We start from the raw sequence: 27,954 nt of genomic DNA on the forward strand, positions 1-27,954 counted from the left end.
GTATAGAGCTCCAAGGTGATTATGTTGAAAAATAAAAAAAAATTTACCCAAAAAAAATTGTTTTTATACTTCATTCTAAGGACTTATTGAACTACCCTCGTATTATATTGGTATATCAGTTTAACGGAATCTGCGGAAAGTCATAAGTGTCTCAAAAATTAAAATAAGGTAGGAGAAAATATTGAAGAGCGCTTCGCCTAGAGATACGTCTAACGTCCATTGTATATGTCTATTGTAAAGGAATCAAAAGGTAACAGTATACATTCAATTGCGTTACGCTCAGAAGAAGCAGATATAATAACTCTAATAATTACATAGAGAAACTGACATTGCCATTTATAAACTTTGATTTAATTGCCTTGCAAGTTCAAAAGAAATAGAGATAACTCTTATCGTTGTATCAACAATAAATAAGCCAATAAATATTTGAACTCTAGCACGTTATAAAAAGCTCCAGGTTTGTGAATAGGAATACAAATTTTACTTTTAAATCAATAAATATAGAATTACAATATGCAATTGAGTGTTAAGATAATTTTTTTAGAACAATTATTATTGAATGTTGATATAGAAATTGTAAATTGAATATTAAATTTAATACTATATTATTGAATATTTAATTATTAGAAGAATACTAGATACATTTTTAATTTAATACAGTTGAGTTATGTAAAATATAAAATGGTTTAAGACTTATCTTAGATCTATTCGGAAGTGTATAATATGGGTGTACTTCCAAAGAGGCAGAACCTACGATTTTGTTTAAACTCCGTATAATTATGTATTTTGACGCGCGGATTACAAATATAATAGCGAAAATTGGCAGAAATTTGATTTTCATTGTGAAATTATAAAAAATCCATGAAAGATCATGGGTTTTTGCTTTTATCTCAGGTAATATGCAAAATAAAAAAAAATGTTTCAGACAAAAGTTGTAGATCTCATTAAAATACACATTTTTGTCCAAAGATCATGATTTCCATCGTATCTCCATTGGTTTCAGTTTGCTACCTACTTACGCTCTTCACCACGTAAAGGTTAGAGTATTTTTAAGAGCATATTTTCACAGAAATAATATTAGGTCTCACCACTACCCCTTTTTCATCGCTTCGTGGGGCGGGAAGGCATCCCTGTGACTAGTCACAGAAATAATGTAAGGTCTCCACTACCCCTTTTCTATCGACTCCTGGGGGCGGGAAGGCATCCCTGTGATGGGTCACAGAAGTAATGTAAAGTTACACCCTTACCAATTTTCCTTTTTCTACATTTTTGGAAGTTTATCCCAGACAATATTTTGATCAAATTGCTGGTTCAATTTTGTAGATGTTAAAGGGTTGTCGACACGTTAAAAGAGTAAAAGTTGCTCAAGGTTGTTAACATACAGTGAATCTTATCAGACAATATGTGATCATCAAATTAAAATTAAGCAGATAAGTTTTGATCATAATAACATGCAGTGAATATCAGAAGACTACATTTGATTATTAAATTAAATTGGTTTTCAAGTATACCAAGATGAAAACTCAATGAGAAATGATTAGTTAAAGGAAAAAATCCTGCAAACAGATATTGGGATTGGAATAAAATTATAGGGGAAATGACGAATTTAAGCATCAGAATCGTAACATCTTAAAGCGCTTCGTAAAAAATTGGCGAATCTGAAATAAGGGGTACGAAAGTGTCTATTAGAATAATTGTTGAATTGAAAATAACTAATAGAGCACCAACACTTCAATATAGCACATGATGCGTTAAAAAACTCAACAGAGAGTCTGTGCTTCTTGAAATTAGGGATATAACTAAGAACTTTAAAAATGTAGAGGCTGCTGGTGTAGACAGCATAAACGCTGATAATGTTGAAATGCGGTGCCGACTATACAGGGTGTCTCACGAGAACACTGGTTCCTTTAAGGGGACGTAGGGGGAATAAAAGTAAACAAAAAAGTCCCCGAAAATTTTTAGATCTGGGGCATATTTTGTGACAACAAAGGGTTCAAATTGTATGTACGTGAGAATATGTGTGGCGTGCTACCTTACTACCTCAAACGCTTTGGCGGGGAACTGCCTGTTCGCCGCGACGGCATACAATTTGTACACTCTGTTGTTCCCAAAATATTCCCCGGATCCAAAAAATGTTAGAGATTATCTTGATAGTTTTTACTTTCCCTACGACCCCTAAAAGGAACTAAAGTTCTTATGTCAAACGGCCTTTTTTATCTACCGCTCAACTATCCCCTTCGATTACTACAGTAATGAGAAGTAGGATACGAGAGGCCTCGGGTATTCGGGAAAACTAAAAATCAGATGTGATGGCGGATGCAAATGCGAAAAATGACGGGGTGGATCTGAATGCTCGAAATGGGTCTCCTGAAATTGAAGACTTCCGCGGGTTTTATCCAAACGGCCAACAGCCTCTCGTAGACGAAGATTTAAATAGTGTGGCTGGATCTGAGTATTCTGGAGTCTACAGAGCTCGAGTAGGAGAAGCAGTCATGGCAAACATAAAAGACATTATTCCAGCGACTACGAGGGCAGTGATGGAAGCCATGCTAATTGGATGTCAGATGGGCAACAATGGGAATCATCAAGAAGTTGCACAAAGGAATAATGCTAGACCAGCAGCGCCCAAATACAGTGAAATCGGAAAATTGATTTCAATATTTGGCCAAGATGAAGAAGATGATGTCGAAAGATGGATTCGACGAGTTGATGAAATCCAAGCGGCTTACGAGGTTCCAGATAATATTATGAAACTTCAAGCTTCGAGAAGGCTAAAGAAGCGTGTAGTAGACTTGTACAATAATACGCCCGGAATTGTCGGAAAATCATGGGCTGAGTTGAAAGCTGAGTTAACAGCAGTTTACAAGTGTCTTGAAGATCCTCTTACTCGAACGAAGAAGATGGAAGTCCGAGTTTGGAAGATAGGTGAGAAGTCCTCCACATATTTTCAAGAAAAGTTAAAATTAATTAACAAATTAGACTTGGTAGAAGAATTGTCTATTGAGTACATGGTAAAAGGGGTACAGGATTTTTTTTATTAAAACGCATGCACGAGCTGGTAATTACAAGACACTCATAGATCTGTTAGATGGAATGCAGAGAATAAACAAGGTAGAGCCACGCAAAGATTTTCGGAAAGGACCCGGTGCAAAGTTATATGGAGAAACTGGTTTTAATTTTAAACCAAATAAAGCTGTGGAAAATAAAGCAGAAGATGCCAGATCAACAGGAGTCATACCGCCGCGACCAAGGGTTTATAACTGCCATGGATTTGGACATTTGGCCAGCGAATGTAAAAGTTCACCCAAGAAACGTGGAGCCTGTTCCAACGTTTGCAACGGAGTCTTCGAAGGGGAGAGAAGACACTACAGCTGTCATCGAGGCATCAAATATTGAACCAGCAATGTATCTAACAGCGAATCTACAGTGACATCAAAGGAGAGAATTCCACTCATCGAACCAAGAACGACGGATACCGTTCTATTGAGCAACGTACGAGACGATACGTATTTCATAGAAGCTTTAGTTCATAATGGTAGTCCGATTTCTTTGTTGAGAAATAAAGTTGCGTTCGAGATTTGCAAAATTGTAATTTCTTTAACGTATCTGAACCTTGAGTATTATATGCAACTTTTAAATGGTAGATTATTTTCGATTAAATTTGATGTTGTAAGAGACACAACAATGAGCTATGATTTTATTTTGGGGCGCTATTTTCTAAATACCCCATGGTTAACATTGATTAGACTTAAAGCAGTAACTTTTGAATATGAAGATCCGGAGAATGATATAATGTTCATTAATCTTGTAGAGCAAGAACCTGATACATCAAGTGATTTGTCTGTGAGTGAAATAGGATCTAAAGTTACATACGACCATAACAATATTTTGAAAATTTTACTAAATGAGTATCGCGAGAAACCGAAAATATCTAGTCCAAGTCCTTTCGAGATGGTAATCAACCTAACCACCAAAGAGCCTTTTTATTTTAAACCGCATCGATTGTCTTGGGTCGAACTTTCGAAACTGCGAGAAATTATTAAGGGTCTTTTAGATCGAGGGTATATAAGATCGAGTCAGTCAAACTACAGCAGTCCAATAGTTTTAGCTAAGAAAAAATGGGGAACTAAGGTTATGCGTACGTTCCCGTGCATTGAACGAAATAACCATACGCGAGCAATTTTTTCTACCTTGCATAAATGATCTTTTAGATCGACTGCATGGTAAAGTCTGGTTTACTCAACTTGACACTAAGGATGATTTTCACCTTATCAAAATGTTTGAGAATTTGATTAAGTATACAGCGTTTAGTACTCCGGACGGACAATATGAATATCTACGAATGCCATTTGGACTTGTAAATGCGCCTTCTTATTTCCAAAGGTATTCACATTGCTTTTTCCAAGACTTAATAAACGAGGGTAAACTGCTTTTATATTTAGACGACTTCCTAATTGCGACTGAAAGTCTCGATGAAAAATGGTCGGCTTTAAGAGAGGTTCTAAAATTAATGGCGAAACACGAATTGAAACTACGTTTAGATAAAAGCATTTTTGTGGTTTTAGAAATTGAGTACTTGGGTTATCACATCAGCAGTTATGGGATATAACCGAGCCGAGAACACATCAAAGCGATTTTAGAATATCCCTTACCGAAAAGTGCGAAACAAGTTCAGCAGTTCCTAGGGCTAGTTGGTTTTGTACGTCGTTTTATACTCTTTACGCGGAGTTACACATAGGTACGAGCGCGTTAGAATTCGGGGCTATTCTTTTGCAGCGGCAAAAAGATAATTATTTAAATCCTGTATTTTATTTTAGCAGGCGAACTACCGAGTTAGCATGCAAATATCACAGCTACGAGCTAGAAATGCTAGCTATAGTTTACGCGTTACAACGATTTCGAGTTTACTTGACGGGAACACCATTTGTAATATGCACCGATTGCAACGGGATTACACAAGCTCTGAATAAAAAAGAAATCAACTCGCGTATTAACCGATGGGTCTTGTTTCTTTCAACTTTCTCGTATACGATAGAACACAGAGTTTCCGAACGTATGAAGCATGTCGATGCTCTGAGCCGTGAAGTCTTTGTAATCGAGCCTTTGACCTTCGAACAAGAACTTATGTACAAACAGTTGTCTGGTCCAGAACTAAGAGAAATCCGCGAATCTTTAGAGCAAGGAGATTCGTACGAAATTTGTAATGGTTTGCTCTTTAGAAAGTACAAGGATTCTACTCTTTTCTTTGTACCTGCGTCTATGATCAATAGCGTAATTATATCTTGTCATGCCGATATCGGTCACGTTAGGGTTGATAAAAATGTCGAATTGCTTTTGAGGGTGTACTGGTTGCCAGAGTTGCGTAAAAAAGTAAAAGAATATGTATCTGGTAAAAGCGAAGGTCAATCACATCTGTGGGACAGGGCAAAAAGATCTTTCGAAGCAAGTATATCGACCACTATGGACCCTTGAAATCTGCGAGTCTTGGCTACAAGCATATCTTCCTGGTTATAGTTAGTCACACTAAATTTGTGGTATTCTACCCTGTTAAGTCGATATCACCGAAAGAAGCAATCGCGAAACATGAGAATTATATACATCGCTACGTTAAAACGAGATCTTTAGTTTCAGATAGAGGAAGTTGTTTTACTTTTCAAGAATTTGATTAGTTTATGACTGCAAGATGTATCAAACATATCAAGGTAGCAGATGGCACTACTCGCGCAAATGGCCAAACTGAACGTGTATTTAGATTCTTAAGATCAACTTTGTCTAAATTAGTTGAGTCTTCTAATTGAAAAAAGGGGCCAGAAAATGCGCAATTCGTAATTAATAACACTGTAAATAGAGCGATAGGTTGTTCACAAGCTCGTCTTTTTTCGGAGCGGACCAAGTAGGGTTACCTGACGAAGAATTTAGAAAGATTTTATTAGAACTTGAAAACTAAGAGGAACCACTTGAGCTTAAAGCTGAGTTGCGTGAAAAAGCCGATGTAATCTGCGAAAAAATGCGGTTGACAAACAAACAAGCGTTCGACGAAAAACATGAATATCCTACTAAATACAAAAGTGGTGATTACATTATGATGCCAAATGTGGTTACAGAAAAAGGTGCTAATCGAAAATTTTTACCTACATTTAAAGGACCCTCCGAAGTAAAGAAGGTCTTCCATAATGACCGTTACCTAATAGGAGATATCGATAAGTTTCAAATAACTCAAAAAACGTTTACTAGTGTTTATAGTTCTGACAGAATGCGTTTATGGGACGGACAAACAATGACTCTCTTTGCAGACGATCCTGATGATCGGGGCGATCATTTATCAGGATAGGCCGAGCTGTAGTCGATATATTTAAATTGAACCATTTTGAATTTTCACGCTGAAATGCAAGTGACATCTATAGATGGCGCTTGATTACCGTAGTTCGAATCTTTCGTTCGATAGAAGGAGAAAAGTCTCAGTCTTGTATTACACGGAGAAAAAATGTCAGTGGCTCCCACCCCTGCAAGGGTTAGAGCTACTAAACGGAATAGTAAATTATGGACGAGCCATTACGACAGTAGAATCTACTGAACGCGTGTTAAGTCGATATACATACTGAAGATAAGTGTGTTCTACTGAACAAGAATCGTACTTGCGACTACGTGTGCAGTAGATGCTACTCTTCAATGATTAGTAATATCGCGCTTAAAATTATAAAAAAGAATCCTTAAAAATATATAATTACACATAATACATTAGTTTTTTCAAGATATACATGCATCTACTTACGATTAATTGGTACATCGTAATTTTTAACGCTTAAATAACAATTAAAATTTCGCACGCAACGAGGGGGATTCGAACGCATAATCTATCGCACGCTAACCAACGAGCCTAATCATTCGCCTATCGAGACTAGTTGTCAGCAGCTTGAAAATACAGGAATGGAGTCTTAAGCACATACAAATTAGAATGATATGGACTGAACATTCTAATTTTTCGGTTTACACCAAAAGTATGAAAATAAGCTATTTTATATTACTAAATGTATTATTCATATTTGTTTCAAAAATTTAATGCCGGAATTTTCAAAAAACTTATTCATGTAAAAGTCACTTTTTGACGGAAAAATTAGAATTAAAAATAAAACTAAAATTAAAAATAAAATTCATTACAAATTAGAATTATATGGTCTGAACATTCTAATTGTTTGGTTTACACACTCCAGGTTGTAACCATGGCCCAATTCGAATTTAGGAGTCAATCCGTGCTTTCCAAGCAGACGATGGCATAATCGCAGCTGCTCTTTAACGGCAATAGTATTAATTTAAAATATCTTCCATAATAATTAATATAATAAACACATTTACCGGCGATCGGCTGCTAGTCAGCGTATCAGAGAGGTTAAGCTTAAAGTTTAACTCAGGAGCGTCAGAGGGTTCTACAGTTGATTTTACTGAACAGATAGTCAGCGTTCGTAATCTTCTGTTCGGTAGAATCAACAGAACGCTGTTTAGTGTTTCTGAACCAACGAGTAGTTGCTATTACTATAAATCAGCTTACCAAACGTGAATAGTATCATATACTCTTCCAGTTCTCTTCGTGTAGCCATACTTGAATAAACGAATTTTAAAATAATGTATCATTAAAGTTCTAGTTTTTATAAACTATTGAAGTAGTCGGTTTTTTTTTTAAATCACAGGTTTTCATTAATAAAATATTTAAATTATGGTAATATTGTTTATTAGCATTAAAAAAAATATTAAACCTTAGGGTTCGGAGTGGATTAGCGTAACCCGAGTGAATTTTCAAAGTAGTACCAATTTGGAAGAAGTCGATGTTGGGAGTCCGTACTATGGGGGAGGGGGGGGGGGTGTCTCTGAGGTGTGAACATTCGGAGCTTCGGTCGGCAGCTTCAGTCTGCGCTTGGTGTGCAAATTATAAGTTTGGAGAAATTCGAGTCGGGTCTTTTACACCCAGTACGTACAGAAAATGACAAAAACAGCTGTTTGTGAAAATTAAATTTGGTCATTTTATTTCGACAATATTAAATTGAATATAATGATGCCCCGTATGAAGGCGAGCACAACTCGCCTGTGAATGCATGCTATTTCCCGCGAGTTGTGCTGCTCTTCGTACTTTACCAGAGGAAATTGATATCAGAGAGGAACTTGTTGACAATAAAACGTCTAAACAGAAACGCTGAAATTTGTCTCCTAATTCTTTTGACCATAAAACATTTTACAAATTTTAATAGTGTGATAAGGCCATATGCAAGGAGCATGCACACTCTCAGAAATTTCCTCTTAACGATAAAGGAATACTTTTACCGTTAAAGTGCCATCGTTTGAGAATTAAGTTTGAAAACAGATCCCTTAACGGTTAAAGTGTGAATCGTTTAACCAAGAACCGTTTCAACGATAAGCGATTCTACTTTAATACGTAGAAGGTACAGTTGGATGGTTAAAATGAGACGTACTCTTACCGAAAAATTATTTACGCGCATGCGTGTTCGCATGCATGGCATCGCATCACCTCTTCTTATATAGGCAATCGTTTAAACATTAATGTGCATACTTTTAGCGTTAAACTAGATTGTTCAAGAGTGAAACGAATCTGCTTTTAAAGTATTCTACTTTAACGATTAAAGCACCGACTTTATCGTTTAGAGGGAATTTCTGAGAGTGTATCTAAGATATGCTGCGAGTGCGCAAATAACTGTAATAGTATCTGGTTTATTGCATTCAAAAGAACATTTTTTAAAGCAATTTTTGTTGTTTCTTCATGTTATACTCATCAATGTTATCTATAACAAGTATCTTTTGCATTCTAAAATATATTTATTTTTACGACATCAATGATAAAATAATGGAATAACGTTTTATCGCTAGACAAAAAAACGCTTACTTTTGTAGTTTGAAAAATGGCAAGATTATGAAAAACAACTTTGCATGACATTTTTTTGAAAACTGTTTACATTTTCAAATATAACTTTGTAAAATAAAATAATATCACAAGTCTAATAAAACCATCGTTTTTCTGAGTAAATTTCCGATTCATTAAAAAAAAATTGTTTCAGTTTGACAAATTACAGCCCAATATGCAGTCACTCAAAGTAGCCGGGTTAGGCTAACCCATGTGCGTACATTTTAATAATTATGTAAAGAATAATGAAAAAAAGAATATTATTCATTTCGTACAAGAAATCATTGAATAAATAATCAGGGTAAATATATGAGTCAAAATTGTAAATAAAAACAATTAAAATAAATGGAGTAAATCATACTATTCAATTTTAAACGATACAAAATAGAAATTTTAAACATAGATTATTTGCATTGTATTATGGATAGAAAATGTTTTTGTTTTTAATTTTCTAACATTTTATATTTGTAATCAGTAATTACTTTTTGCAATTATTAATTAAGTAATTATATCTATTTTGAATTATTATTATTGAAAAATTGAAATGTACATTTAACGTTATTATGCCTTTTTATACTTATATTTAAAAAATTGAAAAGTTTTAAAAAATCACCGAGATGTAAAGTTTGCCAATTTTTATTTGTTCAGAAAAAATATCAAACACGAAGCGCTTTAAAACTTGTAAAAAGAATTTTTCTTAAATGTTCCAGAGTTGTTATCCAATATATCGGATATATCTTAGTCCAGATATATCGGATGAGGTGATCCAAGGGGTTTTGGTTAGGCGCATTTATGCTTGTGCGTTACCAAAATTCAAAAACATGCTGCAAAAATGTCGTAGAAAAACAAAAGGAAGCGTTTAACTTTTGCACATAAAGTTAAGCATACAGTCTGCGCTGTGCGGTATTATACGGATTAAATTTTTTTTAACTGTTTCCACCACAAAGCGTTCTCTAAGAGGCAGGGAACTTGACTGTGAATAAAGAAGTAAATTAACGAGATCTCAATACTAAATAACATTGTCAGATAATGAAACTGAAATTAATATTGTGATAACGCCGTGACCGCGGTACTTTGTCAGTCGACGTGTTAAATTGCAGCGTATTACGGCTGATGTCGAGTTGCGACGCAGTCAGAAAACACAGCGGGTGCTCTCTTCCCCCTCCGTGCTACTACCTTCTCCGCTTCTCGTCGTTCTCCGTAGATCGATCAACTCACATTTCCCATGAATTTTCCTTCACACTTTACCCAGGCTTAGGACTGGCGACAAAATGTAAAAAAAAATTTTTATGCAGACATGTTTAAAAATTGATGGGAAATATGTATTGTCAACAATATAATACTAGAATACAAATAAACTAATCTAATTAATTTCTCAGCTAGAGTTCATACATAATAATAATGAAATATTATTTAACCAAATATTATCTCAATAAAGCGAAATAAATATTGAAATTAGCTACATATTTCCCTCTCATACATTTCAGCTATTTATTTCACTTGAAACTAAACTTTTTACTGAAACGTGATAAAATATTAATTTATAAACGAACTGGTACAACTTGCGTGAAACCTGATGAACGAAATCAAACCGATTTATCAATCCGACTTGGAATGTCAAATTTGCATCGATAAGAAATTGTACCTTTTCGATGATTTCTTTTCTCTTTGTTGCTGCACTCCTCATTTTGATGTAGAATTCGATCTGCATTTCTTTAAAAATCTTGATTAAATTGAAAATGTTCGGATTAGGCGTGTAAAATTAAGCGTTTAATTTTGAATGATACGCTTCACAACCGTTTGTTATGCGCGTAGTTGTATGAGAGAATTCAGCCCAAAGTTTAAGAGGAAAATTCGAATTACTTGCTATGTAAGTTTTCCAAATATAATCACAACATTTATTAACTCGTTCATCTTCTGGTTTGATAGGCATGAGATCTTCAACAAAACATTTAACTACGTCCATGGGATCCAAAAACTGAAACTAGTTAAGTCAACTAGCGACAATTTTTCCTCCCGCCTTTCGCTCTTGAACGACGAGGTGCGAAGAAGGTAGTAGCATGGAGGGGGAAGACACCACCCGCTGTGTTTTCCAAACCACGCCGCAACTCGGCATCAGCCCGTATTACATTGGAAACCATTTGACCTATGCTATACTTCGTAAAGATACATTGAGCATTGCATTTACAGGGTTGGCCATATTCGACGAAAAGATTTGGCAACACTGTAACTTTTGACAGAGATGACAGATCGAGTAATGACGAAGCGCGTTTGAAGCATCAGTCTAAAGAGATTTTTGCCATGGAGCAGTACACTCCACGCGTAAAGTGGTTCGTTTTATGCCCAACTGCTCAGATCGACGTGTTTAAGATGTTGTTGGAGACCTCAGAACAGTGGCCCGTGCGAGTGCGATATTTTCATCCGATCGCCTTGGTCGCTTTTTATTTGGACTCTTGGGATTAGTAAGTGCCTCACCTGATGAAAATCTTTCATACAAACGATACAATGTAGTCGCAGAAGGCGCAGTTTTCACTTTATTTATTTTTCTCCATACACGTTGAGTTTTCACAATAGACTTATTTTGTTGAATGTAAATTTCAACAATCTGAGAGCGTTCGCGTGGAGTTTACTGCTCCATGGCAAAAATCTCCTTAGACTGATGCTTCAAACGCGCTACGTCATTACTCGATCTGTCATCTCTGTCAAAAGTTACAGTGTTGCCAAATCTTTTCGTCCAATATGGCCAACCCTGTATATGAGACGGCGAATTTACGAATAACTTCACATCTATAATTTTTCTGTGTGATTAAATTTTCGGAACAGAGAAGTACTTAAGGGGGGGGGGGGGTATGTTCCGTAGGGTAAAAAAATGTTGTTTTTTTTTATTCAATTTTCTTGTAGTATAACATCTCAAAAATATTCCCTCAAAAGTTTAAGTCGATCGGAACGAAACTTGCCAAGTTACAGAGCTGTAAGTCACCACACCTCCAGCGAAGCACACTAGACGCAGGCAGCTTTAAACGTGTTTTTCTCACAACTACATTTTTGAAGTCGGTGCACAGTCTTTCTCAAAAACTTAATTTATTTAATTAATCGAAGTCTTTTTATTTATCGATGAGGGATGAGTATAGGAGTGCAATAGCATCCGAAATCCGGATTCTATTCTCGGGACTCTAAAATTTCCCGGCGGGGGATACTCAGAGTTGGACGGGGATACCTTGGCTTACATGATCAAGGCACATTTTCCGAGCTTTAAAAAGTTAGGAGATGGAGGGGACGGCACCTCTGAGGCCATCAAAGTCTCTTGTGGCCCAATTGGGCCCGAAACGACGGCTAGCCAACAGGATTGTGACCCCAGCCAGGGTCAGGTGGGCCTTGAAGTCCTTCAGTCCTTACAAGTCTCCCGGCCCGGATGATATATACCCAGTCCTCTTACAGAGAGCTGGTGAGATCATCATTGGGCCTTTAGTGAGACTTGCTAGGGCTAGTCTGACGTTGGGTTATGTTCCGGCGGCATGGAGGAGTGCGAGAGTAGTCCTTAATCTGAAGGCTGGCGGGATCGGTTATACTTCACCCAAGGATTTCCGACCCATTAGCCTCACATCTTTCCTACTAAAAACAGTGGAAAGACTCGTGGACAGATATATCCGCGATAAGGTCTTGTCAAGTAGTCCTTTTCATAAGCAACAACACGCCTATAGGGCTGGTCATTCGACCGAGACGGCCCTGAGCACTGCAGTTGACCTAATTGAAGGGCAACTAAAGCAGAAAGGTCTAGCGATTGGAACCTTCATGGACATCGAAGGAGCCTTTAACTACACCTCTGGAGAGGTGATTAGGACAGCTATGATCGCACATGAGGTGCCTATTGCAGTCGTGGAATGGACCTGCCACATGTTGGCCAATAGGAATCTAATTACGGCCAAGGGTGACGCCACTTTATGTGAAACTGTTGACTCGGGATGTCCGCAAGTGGGGGGGGGGGCGTTCTATCTCCCTTGCTGTGGTGCCTGGTAGTGGATGAATTGCTTCATCTACTCACGAGTCAGGGCACTAAGAATAGTTAATTCATGGTGTAAGGGGACTAGACTATCAGTGAATACGAATAAGACGGATGGAGTTGTGTTCAACAGAAGGTACAAGTAGGGTTTTACGGGTATATTGAAACTGGGGGGACAAAAACTCGAAATCAAAGGTGAAGCCAAATATCTAGGAGTCATCCTGGATAAGAAGCTGTCATGGAACGAGCACTTGGAAAACAAGTGCAAGAAGCTGGTAGCGACTCTTTGGCTCTGTAGAAGAGCCATAGGAAAAAGCTGGGGCTTGAAACCGGAGAATGTGAATCTACACAGCCATCCTGCGACCCAGACTAACCTATGCGGCAGTCGTCTGGTGGACCAGGGTCGAACTTTCTACTGTGAAGTCCCGACTGGAAAGAATCAGGGGACTGATTCTGAGAGGAATCACTGGTGCCTCAAAGTCGACACCCACGATAGCCCTGGGGGCTCTAATAGGATTGGAGCCCTCCCATCTCACCTAAAAAGCCGCGGCTGCGAAGGCGGCCCAGAGACTAAATATGGTAAACGATAGCAGTATCTCGACAGTTATGTGGATACCAATCGACATCACGAAGAGGCCGACATTAAGCATGCCCAGGGACAAAATGTCCACTTGCCACTACCTCTTCGATAAGAAATACCGGGTTAGCCTATCCACAAAAGAGGAATAGGCTAACGGTGAGGCACACCTGCCCAGTGACGAAGACAACTGGTTTACAGATGGCTCCAGGAACAAAGAGAACCCTGGAGCAGGTGTATACCGTAGAAGGAACGGAATGGGCTTCACCTTTGCGATGGGGTCCTACGTGACAGTTCTACAATTTGAGATTATGGCCTTGCTCCAGTGCGCCTATAAGGCAATTGAGTACGGCGGGAAAAGAAACATTCGTATCTGCTCAGATAACAGAGCTGCTATCACGGCTCTAAATGAAATGACGACTACTTCGCTGCTAATATGGGAGTGCTTCGAGGCACTGAATAAGCTAGCGGCAGAAAACCGAGTCACTCTGCTCTGGATCCCTGGACACAGTGGCATAAGGGGAAATGAAATATCGGACAGGTTAGCAAAGCTAGCAACTAGGGAAAATTTTACTGGACCTGAGCCAGTTGTAGGCATTTCCAGTAAGTCAGTCACTGAAGATATTAACAGTTGGCTAACTGAGGAACATCAGAATGAGTGGGATGCGGTCTCTGGCTGTAGACAGGCTAAAACACTTTTGGGCTCAAAGCTAAACCCTCATAGATCGAAAGAAATTCTTAAGCTTGGGAGGAAGGAAGTCAAAATCCTAACAGAAATGTTTATAGGACATGGAAACCTCCGGTACCACAGACATAAGATAGGGCTTGAGGAAAGTCCCTTCTGCCGTCTGTGCGGAAAAGACAATGAGACATCAACTCATATCGGCCAACAGCGTAGCCGCGGTCCTCTCTTGATGGAGAGAACTTTGGGGCCACGCTTAAGGCTTATAAGGGGACGCAACGGGATCACCCAAGCGTCAGAGGCTGTGACAGTCTCAACCCAGAGTATATAATAATAATAATAATAAAATCCATTCTCGAGTTATCATGTGCACCGCAGAGCATCTTTTTTCGAAGGCGTCTCCGAAGATATCTTGGCAACGGCTCAATTTTTTATATATTTACACAAAAATTTCACAAAATATTCTTGAAATGTCACTTGAAAATATACAGAAGTTTATAAATGAAATACTTTTATCGTTGCTTAAGGAAAAATCGCTAAAAACGCTTTTTTTACCCTCCGGACCATACACCCCCTTAATAGAAAGCAAAATTACATGCAGTATGTTATTGTCACTGATGGATGCTCGTTTCGGGCCCGAACGACAAATCGTGGAAAACCCCGAAGTCGCGAGCAGTCAACTGTCGAGCGACCAGCAGTGAGCAGCAAGCAGGCAGGCACGCGCTCACGATGTGCCCACTCCTATAGGAAAAGTGGCGAAAGAATTATGGTAATTGCTACGTCCCATAGATGGCGCTCGTGTGAGTTCAGAATTTAAAATGACCTTGAGCAGACGATGGAAGTTCTATCGTCTGCTTAAGCCTGCTCATGTTCACTGTAGCTGCGAGAATTATATTTTTTTTGCGTGATGAACTTGGATTCACAATGGATTTTCACCGATAAAACAAACTAAAAACGGAACCAAATCAAATCGATTATCGATCAAATGCAATCAAATGTTAAATTCTGTTGGAAACGTTCTATGATAGAACAAACAATCAAATGTTAAAGTCTGTTGGAATCGTTCTATGATAGATCGATTGAAACAGACTTAAACATTTGATCGATGATAGAGTTCATTTTGTTCAATTTTTGGTTTGTTCTATTGGTTATTATTATTCATGCATTTATTTCAGAAAAAGAAGTCAACATAACCTACAAATTAGGTTGAGAAGGGAAGGGGGCCGTTGCTGTAGACAATAGTTCTTGCTACGTCCCCTAAGTGGCGCTAATCTTGCATTTTGCCACAATCTGTAAGTACCCCCTCTAAATACATGAGATTGGGCACACCGTGCACGTGCTCAGCCGCCCGGCAAACAAAGGGTGCGTTAGTACGACCCCGGTAATAAGCGTAGAATAGAGAAAAATTAATATTTTCAGATTTCAGCACTTCTAATTATACCGACAACGCACCTCACAGAGATATTTTTTATTCCTCAGAAGTGGTCATTTTTTGATTTTATATAAATCCTTCTAATAAGTTCACAAAATATGTGTAATAAGTTGTTTTAATTCCTTCATTCGGAATGTAAATTCTGAAATTTCAATTCTCACCAATTCAACTCTGCCTCTCTAGAGTTAAAATTATTTATATTCACAAATTTGCATAGATTTCTTTGTTGCATTTTTTAAGACGTTTAAATAAATTATTCAAATATAAATAAATATAAATTTGAATATTTTTCGAATTTATAAGGTTACAAAAAGATTTAATAATGAAAAATAGGTTAAATAAATGCTTTTGTTAAATTTTATTCTGTGGATTACTATGAGAATATCATTGAATAAAATTTCTAGTGTTTTGACGTTTTGCGCCAAGATTGATGCTGCCATGGGACGCCAATCTTGCCAATGTAAAAAGCACAAAGTTTTTTTCACTCACGTGGCTGTGGATTTACACGCAGTGTGCTTTTTCGGCGGCCTTTGTTTTTTTTTTTTACGCAAATGTCGTTCATTCAAGCATACTCTTGTAAATTCATTTCGTATTATATGGGTCAATTAGATTGCAGCGTAGTACGTTGCGTAACAAATTAAACAAGAAGAAGCAATTAAACCTAAACTTTAGGTTCGTTACTAATACAGTGGAAAGTCATGCGCGAAAATAAAGGAGAAAATTGGAAAAGTGGTTCTTCTGGTTCTTCTTCATGAAACATGAAGTGAATATAAAAATTAAATAATCACGGCCACCGGGGACTGAAAGTTGGGCGCGTGCCGTGTGGTGGTGCACAGGCGAGATACGGTGTAGGGATACACTATTCAGCGCGCCAAGTGCTCGAAATTGCACTACGATGCAAGCGGCGTATACCACCTGTGGGCATAGTAGGGTTCTACGTTTCCAGGCACGTAGTACTGCCTAGCGTACAAGCGAGAGTCTCTCTTTCATCTCCCTACTCCAAGTTCCCGCTTCTCTCAGCGTTTCCCGCTCATCGTTCCGGTATCCCTACTCCATCCTACTGCCTCGCCTGTCGAATCGAGCTTGGCTCGCCACTACTCTTGGTCCGGCCGACCCATCGTTCGCATGTGCGAAACGACATCAGATCAAACTATGATCTTGTAATCGAATATTAACTTGGACGTGCAATGTCCATTTCTGACCAATAAAGTTTACTCGTTGAATTTAACAATGTGAATACTTATTTCTCTATACTTCTTATTCCGCAACTACGGGTTTTTATTCGGTGTATCCAGCTTGCCCGACAGTTGCGTAACAGTTACGTAGCCGCCGTGTTACACCGTACGGTCGAACGCAACAACGGTTTATGAGCTGTTTAGTCAACCACCCACGTTTGCCTCAGAACTAGAATGTCAGCCAATTGTCCTATTATCATGGCACGCTCGAGGAATCTGTTTACATTATTGGATATAAACATTCCTAGTAATTAAGTTCCAGCAATAGTGCCGAATTTGAATGGAGCTTATTAATGTTTTTTTAAAACATTTATTTAATCTTCAAACATTGCATTTATTTAAACAATTTTCATAAATGGCTACTCTTTTCTATGTTGCTTTGAAAATTTACAAGAACTAATAATTATTTAAACAGTTTTAATTAAAAAATTTAAAGTTTGGCCTTTATCCTACGAGTCAATTTGTTTACGGAGTAAACTAAGAATGTCTATCCGATGACTCTTTTCTATGTTGCTTTGTAAATTTACAAGAACTATTACTTATTTAAACAATTTTAATTAAAAAATTAAGAGTTTGCCCCTTTTTCTATAAGTAAATTTGTTTACGAAGTTAAATAAGAATGTCTATCCGATGACTCTTTCCTATGTTGCTTTGTTAATTTACAAAAAATATTAATTACTGAGAGAATTTCAATTGAAAAATTAATAGATTGGGTTTCTTTTTACGAGTAGGCTCCATTTTTAACATAATTAACTAAGAATATCTTTCCCATGATTTTTTTTCTCTGATGCTTTGAAAATTTACAATTATTAATTATTTAAATAATGTTTTTTAACATATTTATAGCTTGGCTATTTTTCAAGGAAGAGGCATAATTTGTTTACGGAATGAACTAAGAATATCTTTTGATGCTAATTTCCCACGTTACTTTGTAAATTTATAATAATTATTAATCATTTAAATGATTTCCATACACATATTGAGGGTTGGGGTATTATTCAATTAATAAACATAATTTGTTTACGAAGTTAACTAAGATTGTCTTTGTGATGATTCTTTTCTAAGTTATTTGTTAAATTTACCAGAATTGTTAATTATTTAAGGAACTTTCATAAAAAATTTAGAATTTGTCTATTTTCGACGAATAGGGTCAGGTTTTTTTTTACTAAGGTGGGCCTAAAATCACTGTATGAATTTTAGTACAGTTTAGTTACAATGCGGCTACATACGAGTTTATTCAAAGTACTCGCATTTGCCTAAACATTTGATGAGATGAGAGGAAAACTGCGGAAAATCACCTCCCGAGTTTAGCCGGCTTTTCAAAATTCGAGTACACAACCCCGTCGAACGTCATAGATGGTCACCCATCCAAGTGGTAATGGCGCTCGAAATGGCTTGACATTTGGACACTTCTCGAGTCGAGATCATTTACTGTGTATTTGTATGCAAATTTGTACGAGCCGACAGTTTAGATTTTTTTCCAAACTTCTATAAAAATGCTTAGTGTTGCACAATAATTTATTCTGGATCATGAGAGGGTACCCATGCGTAGCCGTGTACAAATAGAAGTTATTAAAGTAAAAGTAATTATTATGGCATTTTATTGAACTTCATTTCCAAATAAAACAATTACAAGTAAATTAGTGGGTCGCGCGCGTATGAGCTTCCAGTTTGGTTTAAAACAAGACCATCTTTTTCCAAATAAAACTTTATTTCTTTTTGAGATTTTATTTCTGCAAAATTCATTAGAAATTTTATATTTCTTGCAAATAATTAAACAATGTTTTGCCAACATAAGGAAGGCATACTACCAGTTTCATACAGGGTAAAGCATTTTTGCGGCCGAGAGTATTTTTTTCGTGAAAATATAGTTTTAGATTTTTTTTGTAAACTGCAAGATGCCATAAAAGAGTAAGAAGCATTTTTTATAGAGCCTTTATAGATGTGTAAACTTTTTGTTTAAATTTTGTTGTGTGTTTTATTATTTCAAACAAAAAATGCGAAAATTTGTTTTAATGAGAAAAAATTGTTCTGGACACAAAAACGGTTTAGACCGTATAAAATGCACAGTATTTGTTCCTTATGGAAGTATTTTTTCTTCTTGAATCGGAAAAATACGTAACTCCTAATTTCATCGAAAAACAACATGTTTTGTCTCTGAGAGATTCTACGTCTTAAAGAGTAGAACATGCCTGATTTGGAATCTATTCGATCTTTAACAAAATAATATTGAGGTAACAGGTAAGGTTGTAGCTTTCAAATTCGAATGCGTATTATTTCTTAAAATAAAACTAGGTTTGTTTAACAATAATAATAATCATTTTTCAATTTAAAAAATCGATTTGAAACATTTTTATTTAAATATTTCATAAAATAATTTTAAAGGCAATTATTTCAATTTAGACTAGGTAGCGTGTTTATTCTATGATGTTATTGAGATGACACGTTTTGGTACAGATCTTTACCCTTATCAAATCGTAGTTTTTTTCCTAAAAAAAAGTTTGTCGGAGCTCGTTTTGGAACCTAAAGATAGTTGAAAGTATTTTATAAATAACAGTGTTGATTATAATGTCAAACGAAATTTGTTCATATTCACATTAAAATAATATATAGTTTTAAAAGGAGTTTTCATTTATATATATAGAAATTGGAATAACTTTATAACCTCTAAAAGATTTTGAAATTTTTTAAATTGTCGAAATTTTCGTCGGCTAAATTTGTATTTTTTTAAAAATAATTGTTACAAATGTTTTAATTTCAATTTGGTATAACTTACCACTGATGATAAAAGCCATCCAAAAATTGGTATATGCAGCTATTAAAGAAGAAGTCAGTGTTGCAACAAAAATTGAATCTGCAATTAAATTAGTTTTCGTGGCCGAATTATGAAAATCCACATCCTTTAGAGCAATTTTCGCTCTTTCTTTAAGTTTTGTATAGAAGCCATCTGGCAAGAATGTAAAAGGAATTAATCTGGGTGAAACTGCTTTTCGGACAAAAAACTTTGGCAGAAGCTTTTCTGGCTTAGCAGTTAAGTGATGAACCTGAAGATATAAAATTATTATTATCTTACATATTAGATTACATAATATCAAAAATTAATAAAAGAAAAGCGAAAATTTTGTATTGATTTTTATTACTCCTCTTATCTTTTAATCTCCCTTGCTATTATTATAAGCAATGTAGCCAAATTGAATGAAATAAATTCATGTATATTTTTGTCGTTAGATTGAAAAAATAATAAAAATTATGAAATCCTTTATATCAAATATTAACTCTAGAAAAGTTCAAACCTCAAAAGCTTCAGTAATGTCGGTTCCTTTTGTGATATTAATCCACTCTGCACCACCAGGATGACTATTTACAAAATTTTGTAGATCGTACAAATCATCCTTAATTCTCCAAAGTCCTTCAGCTCCATCATCTCTTTTTCTACCATCCAAATATCCTTGACCAGTTTTTAAGGGATCGTCTCGGCCGGATGGATATCCCAATCCTGGTATACTACTTTCTAATTTGCCCATTCTTTTCTCTTCTGTTCTCAATCAAAAGAATCCACTTTGATTTTGGAAAAAATAAACACGGAAAGAATGAATGATTCATGTAATTTTAGCTGATCAAGCATGACACCTTGATTATACTGTAAAGATTTGATTAATCTCGACTCTTTATAACGCCCCTAAGGGGAAACTTTCGTCACAAATGCTGATATTGTAATATCAAAGAGACTCATTGGCCTTTATAGCCCGAGAAGCTGATAACCATGGAACTTTAGAATGAAAAAAATAGTAAATCTTCACCGATAGCTTCCATATCTCGATTGAGTAATATTGTCGTTAATTTTGTGAATAATGCAATAGGGTCGATACGAACAAGTGGCGAAACCAGTGGCGGACTGGCATGGGGGCTCAGCCGTGGGTTCTCGGCTGCACTCCCCTCACGGAAAAAAATGGATGGTCAAAGATAGATGGTCAACATTTAGAGAGCCAGACATTCCTTTTACATGGTAGAACGGTCCTTCCAAAATTTTTCCGACGCAATTAAAAATACTCTCATTTTATGGCCAATCTGACTTTTCCAAGAACATCAGACTCACTATCACGGATAGCTAAGGTATCCCTTTCGGTATGGTCAATACGAACATCTTGTTTTCACCCTTTTCGACCATTTACGAAGAAGCAGATAAGCCATCGCGAATGGTCAATTGCTTGATTGTTGCGCGTTTATCATGCGCGTGAAAATTTATAGGTTACTTGACCACCATGCACTAGTGCTATCCGTCAAGAAAAGAAAGTTGTTACCCTATATTATTTATGTGTAAAGTGCGAGCATCTGCTGAGGATTTAATTAAACCATATTATTCTCTAAGTACCTTTTTTTAAATTATTAATATTTATGATAATATTTTATATAACTAATGTGACATTTAAGATATTTATTTCTAATCTTTTTGAGGTTAATATAAGTTTGCAATAGATTATCATTATTTCAGTAATTACTGGTAATTCTGTCATTAATCGATTAGCTTACACTTGAATTGTATTTATTAATTTAAAAGTAAATCTTTATTATTCAGTTCTAACATCCTTCCACCCTTGAGATCCATGAGATTCGTGTAGGGACACATGGCAGGGCCAGCGTCATTGCACAATATATTTAGAGACAATTAATCATCAGGGACAAATCTACTTTATATTTATATTTCGTTATATCCTTATTTAATATTGATAGAAAATTTATATCTTCAGTTGAAAAATAAAATTATTTTCCAGAATTTTTATTTTTTTGAGTAAAAAATTATTTTTTTAACTTAAAATTGAACTGTTTTGTTAAAATTTTATATTGTTGTGTTGAAAATTCTATTATTTTATATAATAAATTTGTCTTTTTGTCTTTTAAATTCAGCAGTTTGGTTCGAAAATCAAATATGTGATAGAAAATTAAACATTAATGTACAATATTTGTTCTTTTTTATTGAAAATAATTTTCCACAATGAAAAATTAATTTTTTGAAATATAAATTTACCTTTTTTATTCCTGATTAAAAGATGATCTTTTAAATTTATAAACTCAACTGCTGGATTCAAAATTTATGTAGGTTGTCGAAAATTCGTCTTTTTGGGCAGAAAATTAATCTTCTCAATTGAAAATTCAACTGCTTGGTTAAAAATGTATGTATTTTGAATGACATTTTATTTTTAAGCTCAAAAAGTAAACGTTTAGTTAAAATGTAACTACTATTCAATTAAAAACTCACTTTTTTATTGAAACTTCATATTTTAGGGTTTAAAATTCCACTTTTTTGTATATAAAATTCAACTAGTTGTCTTGAAAAATCGACTGTTTTGCGAAAGATTCATTTTTCTTAATTTAAACTTTATTTTCTAATGGAAATTCAAATTTTGTATTATTGTTCAAAAATTAATCTTTTTAGTTTAAAAATTTAACTATACGGTTAAAAACTTATGTAATTTCTTAAAACTTAATTTGTTTTATGATTCATAATTTTAGCAGAAAATTCATAATTTAGGTAGAAAATTAAACATTTTTGGTAAAACTTCCCTTTTTTGGGGTAACCATTTTTTGAACTGGAAATTTAACTATTTGGGGGAAAATGAAATTTCGGTTTTGAACTTTCTTATTTTCGGATTAAAAATTCTATCCTTTATTATACAACAATCGTCTTTTTGTCTTTGAATTTTAAGAATTTGGTTGGAAAGTCAATTATGTGGTAGAAAATTAAACTTTTTTGTAAAAGATTAGTTTTTTTATTAAAAATATTTTCTCATTATAAGGATGTTATACAATTTCTGTGGTTTTAGTATACTTAATAGTCCTTAAATGAAAAGTGGCCTGGCGATGCTTTCCATAGACTAGGTTGCAAATTTAATAGGGGGGAGGAAGCTAAAAACTTAAATCTAGTAAGACAATCCAACTTTTTGGGTAAAAGTTCTTTTTTTTATTGAACAGGCTACCATTATATTCTTGGTTCAGAATTTATGTCGATTGATTAAAAATTATATTATTTGGTAGAAAACGCAACTACTCTGCTAAAATTGAATTTTTTGTAGAAGGTTTATTTCTGCAAATGAAAATTTAACGATTTTTATGAAAATTCGTTTCATGCCGGGCTGAAAGTAAATCTTTTACGACAGTTAAACGTTGATTAAATGTTGATGCTGAGTTTTTCTGATATTGTGGTAAAATTTGAGGTGAGTCGATTGTGGAAGGGTGTAGAAGGATGTGGATGTGAGTGATTAATTGAGGGATTGTGAGATTGAAAAGGGGAGGTAGATATTTTGGAGGATTGAGACAAATTTGTGTGGAAGTTAAGGTTAGATTGTTTGGAGATTTGTCACAGGGTAGGAAGATTCTATTGATAGGGTTAGTAGTAGCAGGATTTGGTAGCGACAAAGAAAGGCCGACGAAAGGCGAGACCCATTCGATGTAGCACACATTTGCTACTGGGAAAATATGCTTCCAGAGCTTTACGTGTAGTTCAATAAATTTATGTTAATTCAGGTTAGGTGAGGTCAGGTTCTGTTGGGTAAAGTTATGTTAAATAAGTTGATATCAGGCAAGGGTTGATCCTTCAACGTTGTCGACATGTTTTTGAAGTGAAAATTTGCATCACTGGCATTATTTTGAAATTTATTTGCCTCAGTGCATAATTTTTCGTCATTCTTTGAGGTTACGGCTAAACCATAACATGATGGGTGATTTTTGATACCGAATTTGAATTCAGCGCCCCAAAATCCATAGGAATACGTGTGTCTCGTTACCAGATCCGCACACTTTTTTTTTGTGTGGCTGTGTAATTAGTTTTTATTCTTAAAATTTGGTTAATCGGAAGATAAACTATTCCATAAAACTATTAACTATTAGGAACTGTTCCGTGTTTGGTTAAAACTTTATCATGTATATTGAATAAGTTGGAAAATCGTATTTTTCGATAGAACATTAATTTTCTTAGTCGAAAATTCAACTAGTTGATAGAAAACGAATAGTTTGTTCAAAGTTCGTATTTTTGGTGGAAAATGATCCTTGTTTGTTGATTGTTCTACTTTTAGATTGAGAATTTTATTAAAAATTCATTTTGGTTTCTTTAACCTTTATTTCTTGGTGGAAAATTTAATTATTTTTATGAAAATTCGTTTTATGTTTGTTTGAAAATTAATCTTATATACTAAAAATTAGACTATTCCATTTTTTGTACAAAAATTGATTTTTTTATCTGAAAGTTCCAATTTTTTAATTTTTTTTTACTTTAAATTTAAATAATTTTGCTAAAAGATTATGTATTATGTTCAAAATTCGTATTTCTTGGTAGAACATTATTATTCTGGATAGTAATTCATCTGTTTGGTTAAATATTTAACAACTTCGTTGAAATTCTATTTTTATTGTTAAAATTGTTATTTTTCAATCAAAAAATTTTAATCTCCATTTTTGATTAAAACTTTATCATGTGCATTCAAGAACTTCAAAATTAATGTATTTTGATAAAAATTAGTTATATAAGGTAGAAGAAGACTAACAGAGAAAGAGCAGAAGTGAATTTTTGTTACGGGCAATATTCAAGTTGATAAAGTTGAATTTTTTGCGTCGAAACAAAATAAGACTCAATAGAGTTTTAGCAGGTAAAGGTTACTCTGAAATCACCGCAAAGATTATATTTTGCTTCTTTCTGTGAATCTTCATTGTAAAAAATTGAACCTTTCGGTTGAAAGTTCATCTATTTGATTGTAAATTCATATATTTGGTTAATAACTCGTCTTTTGGGGTAGAAAATTATTCTTGTTTATTGGTATTTTAAATTTTATTTGAGAATTTTGTTCAAAATTATAATTTTTTATTGAAAATCATCTTTTTTGTCGAAGATTCGTCTCTTCTAATTTCAAAATCCACTTTTTTCAAAGCATTTGAATATCTACCTTGAAAACTTTACTTTTATTTCAATGAAAACAATAATATAATGATTATTATGCTAATTGATTATTGATTATTTTCCAGGAAATATTTATGGGACGAATCACAAAGAAGAAAATCAGTTGGAAAGCTACGTTTCTAAAAGTTTAAGTATTGTAGGTTTAGTATTTGAGTATTGACCGTTTAGTTTTACTTTTGAGATTAAAGTTGAAAGAAGGCTTTACATTTTTGTGATCCAAATTAAATTAATTAAATTAAATAAATTATGATTAAAATGCCTTGTCACTTATGTACAGTTACTTGTATCTCATAATTGAAATCTCTGATTGCTCTATGGTGTGTTTTTCTTTTAGGTAAAGTGCAGTCTAGTAAGTTATTATATAAGTTCTATATAATAAGTTATGTTTGATTTAAAAAACTATGAATTTATAACTGCAGTATTTAGCGAACTTTGACACATTAATAACTAACATATAATTTATTTTATTACGATTATATTTCTAATTTATTTATTTATAACTTATGTAATGTTTTTGAATACCATGTGAATATTGTATGCTCTATATTTGAATTCGTATATGACGTTATACTAACTGCATAGTACGATGACTTTTATGAATTCATAAATAGTTTTTATTCTATGCCATTCATCAGTAAAAAAATATTAATTTATATAAAAAGCGTTAAAATAAATTCATAGTAATGTTTTCTAATTAATTACGTTTGTAACTATTTTCATACAATCTAGTAACTTACTTTAAATCAATTTATAAAGGACATCCCACTGTTTACATGGTAGAGCTTTATGCTACCATAGATTTAGAGAGTCAAAAGTTTGTTTTAAATAAAAATTATGTAAAAAGTGTATTTGACTATCATAAATTATCTTTTTAACCAGCTTAGATTTTCGAATCGATCTTCTGCGATAATCGAATTTTCCTTCCTTAAATATTTATATTGACACTTCGGGATAATCAAGTCGACCCTTTGAAATCATTGAATCGACAATCCAAAATTATCACGTCGACCATCTGAGATCATCGAATCGACCATCCGAAACGCTCGAGTCAACTTTCTGAGATTATCGATTTGGACCTCTTGTTTTAACCTTCCAGAGATAGTCGCTTTAGCATTCTTTAAGGACTGTCCTATAGTTGACCCTGCACAATGGTCTGTCTGCACATTTATATGGCCAAACAGAACTTCGCTCTCTCTCTCTTTCTCTTTCTGTCTATTTTTGCCCCCCCCCCCCCCTCTCTCTCTTTCCTTTTCTCTTTTTCTTTTCCTTATCTTCCAATATATTTTAGAACGTAATATTTTAGAACTACCCATTTTTTTTAGAATTGCCCATTTTGGTAGAGCTGCACGCTAGAATGTACCCTGGTTCGCGCCCTCTAATTCATATTAGGGCGCAACAAACAGATAATATTATTCAAACAAATAAATATGCTCTAGATTTCAATTGAAGGAGTGAAAAGGATATCCAATAATATTCACGATTTACACTTGTACTACTAATAATACTAGTGAAGTAATATAGTATTTTCCAATTTCTTTTCACCTTATTAATCTTTAAGAAATCACCTAATGCATGTTTTGAAACCTGCTTCACAACACATTTTTAAAATAAATATTAAATTATTCATATGGAAAAAATAAAAGTGAAAAGAAGATTCTTTTCATGAATTACATTGTAGCATTTTAAATTTATTTTTGTTTTTTTTCCGTTGCAATCTAAAATATATTTATTTATTTAAAAAAATGGAACACCTAAATACACTTTATTTATTTAAAAAGTATGAATCCATTATAGCTTACAAATATGACTACTTATTAGTCTAAATTTTCTCTAAAATAATTTAGTACCTTACATTTCAAGAGTTCGGATCTAAGGATATATTTCTTTATTTAGGAAATTGTACAACATTACTATATTTTCCTGCACTTAACTATAATCATTGTTATTTTAATTTATTATAATGTCAGTGGTTTTTCGTAATTTTTAATGTTATCATTATAAATTACTTATTTATATCAAGGCTTAAATCTTGGCGGCAAAATTATTTGAAAATTTTGCAGTCTGTGTGTGACAATGTTTATGTTGGCAAAACTGTTGGCCAATGTTAATGGCTTTGATAAAAAACGTGAAAAAAAAATGATAAGCTTGTTGAACTCTTAGAGGAAAAACAATCTGCCCGCTGGAATAATTCTGACATATATAGAATGTTATCCGAAATCCATATCTGCTTCGAAAAGTATTATTCAGAGCCTATAAGAATCGAAAAATAATTATTTATATCGTAAATGTATGACTGGCGTCTGTGAACTGAATGTATGGTAACGTCGCATCCATTCCACGTGCTCTAGTTTATGCACGGATTTCGAATAACACACGTGCTGTAATTTGGTGATAGTCGTGTTTACTTTTGCTAAGGCTTTTTCAGCTCTCATGAACACATTCCCATCACGTGTCTCGTGCTTCGCACTTGATTAACCCTTAATCACTACTGTGAAAACTCGATTTTACAACAAATAAGTTTATCTAATACTTAAAGTGAATATTGAAAAAGTAGCTGTTACTATTTTAAAGTGAATATTTTAATTTATACAAAACAAGACTTTGGTTAGAAAAACAAGTGTCTATTAGAAAACTGCAAAGGGTTAAGAAATTCAATTTTTAAGTTTTAAGTTTTGGGACAAAGTAAATAAAAACAGTTCTTTTTCATACAAAAGCTGATTGCCGGAGTAAAAATGCTTCGACTTGAGTTCGACTTGGTTATGTCTTGAGTTCGTCTCCAAGGCATCAATGTCTGGCTGCGTCTCAAAACTGAGTGGCCACTTTTTAAAAAAACTTTTATGGCCACGACAGGTAAAACGCCGTTTACTTGTCTTGGCTAAGACAACGTTTACTTGACTCAAGACGTACCTTGTCTTGGCTGAGATTATCGAATCTTTTTTAGCTCATAAATGAGATTAAAATTGATGAATGAAAAATTTTTAAGTATTAAATGAGTTATTTTTAATTTAGAAATTCAGAATCGGTGGGTCTGAACGGGTATAACCCTTAAAGATTTTCTTAAAAAAATAAAAATTGTAATTTTCTAAAAGGATCTCCTAAGCCGTTAGAAATATGTAAAAACAAACAACATTTTCGGTATCATCCTCAAACAAGTATAATACAAATAACAATC

The 27,954-nt window shown here is 34.4% G+C and overlaps 1 protein-coding gene across 1 annotated transcript in view; it reads right to left on the bottom strand.

Annotated features, from left to right (window-relative positions):
- The window catches only part of LOC117178905, a 128,026-nt gene that overhangs the window by 44,249 nt on the left and 55,823 nt on the right, over nucleotides 1-27,954 (bottom strand). The window contains exons 8-9 of the mRNA XM_033370448.1: nucleotides 20,128-20,369; nucleotides 19,611-19,878 (exon numbers count right to left, since the gene is read on the bottom strand). Coding sequence (XP_033226339.1) covers nucleotides 19,611-19,878; nucleotides 20,128-20,369 — 510 coding nt within the window. The remainder of the gene's footprint in view (nucleotides 1-19,610; nucleotides 19,879-20,127; nucleotides 20,370-27,954) is intronic.

Source organism: Belonocnema kinseyi, chromosome 1 (assembly GCF_010883055.1).
Source record: "Belonocnema kinseyi isolate 2016_QV_RU_SX_M_011 chromosome 1, B_treatae_v1, whole genome shotgun sequence".
Classification (NCBI taxonomy): domain Eukaryota; kingdom Metazoa; phylum Arthropoda; class Insecta; order Hymenoptera; family Cynipidae; genus Belonocnema; species Belonocnema kinseyi.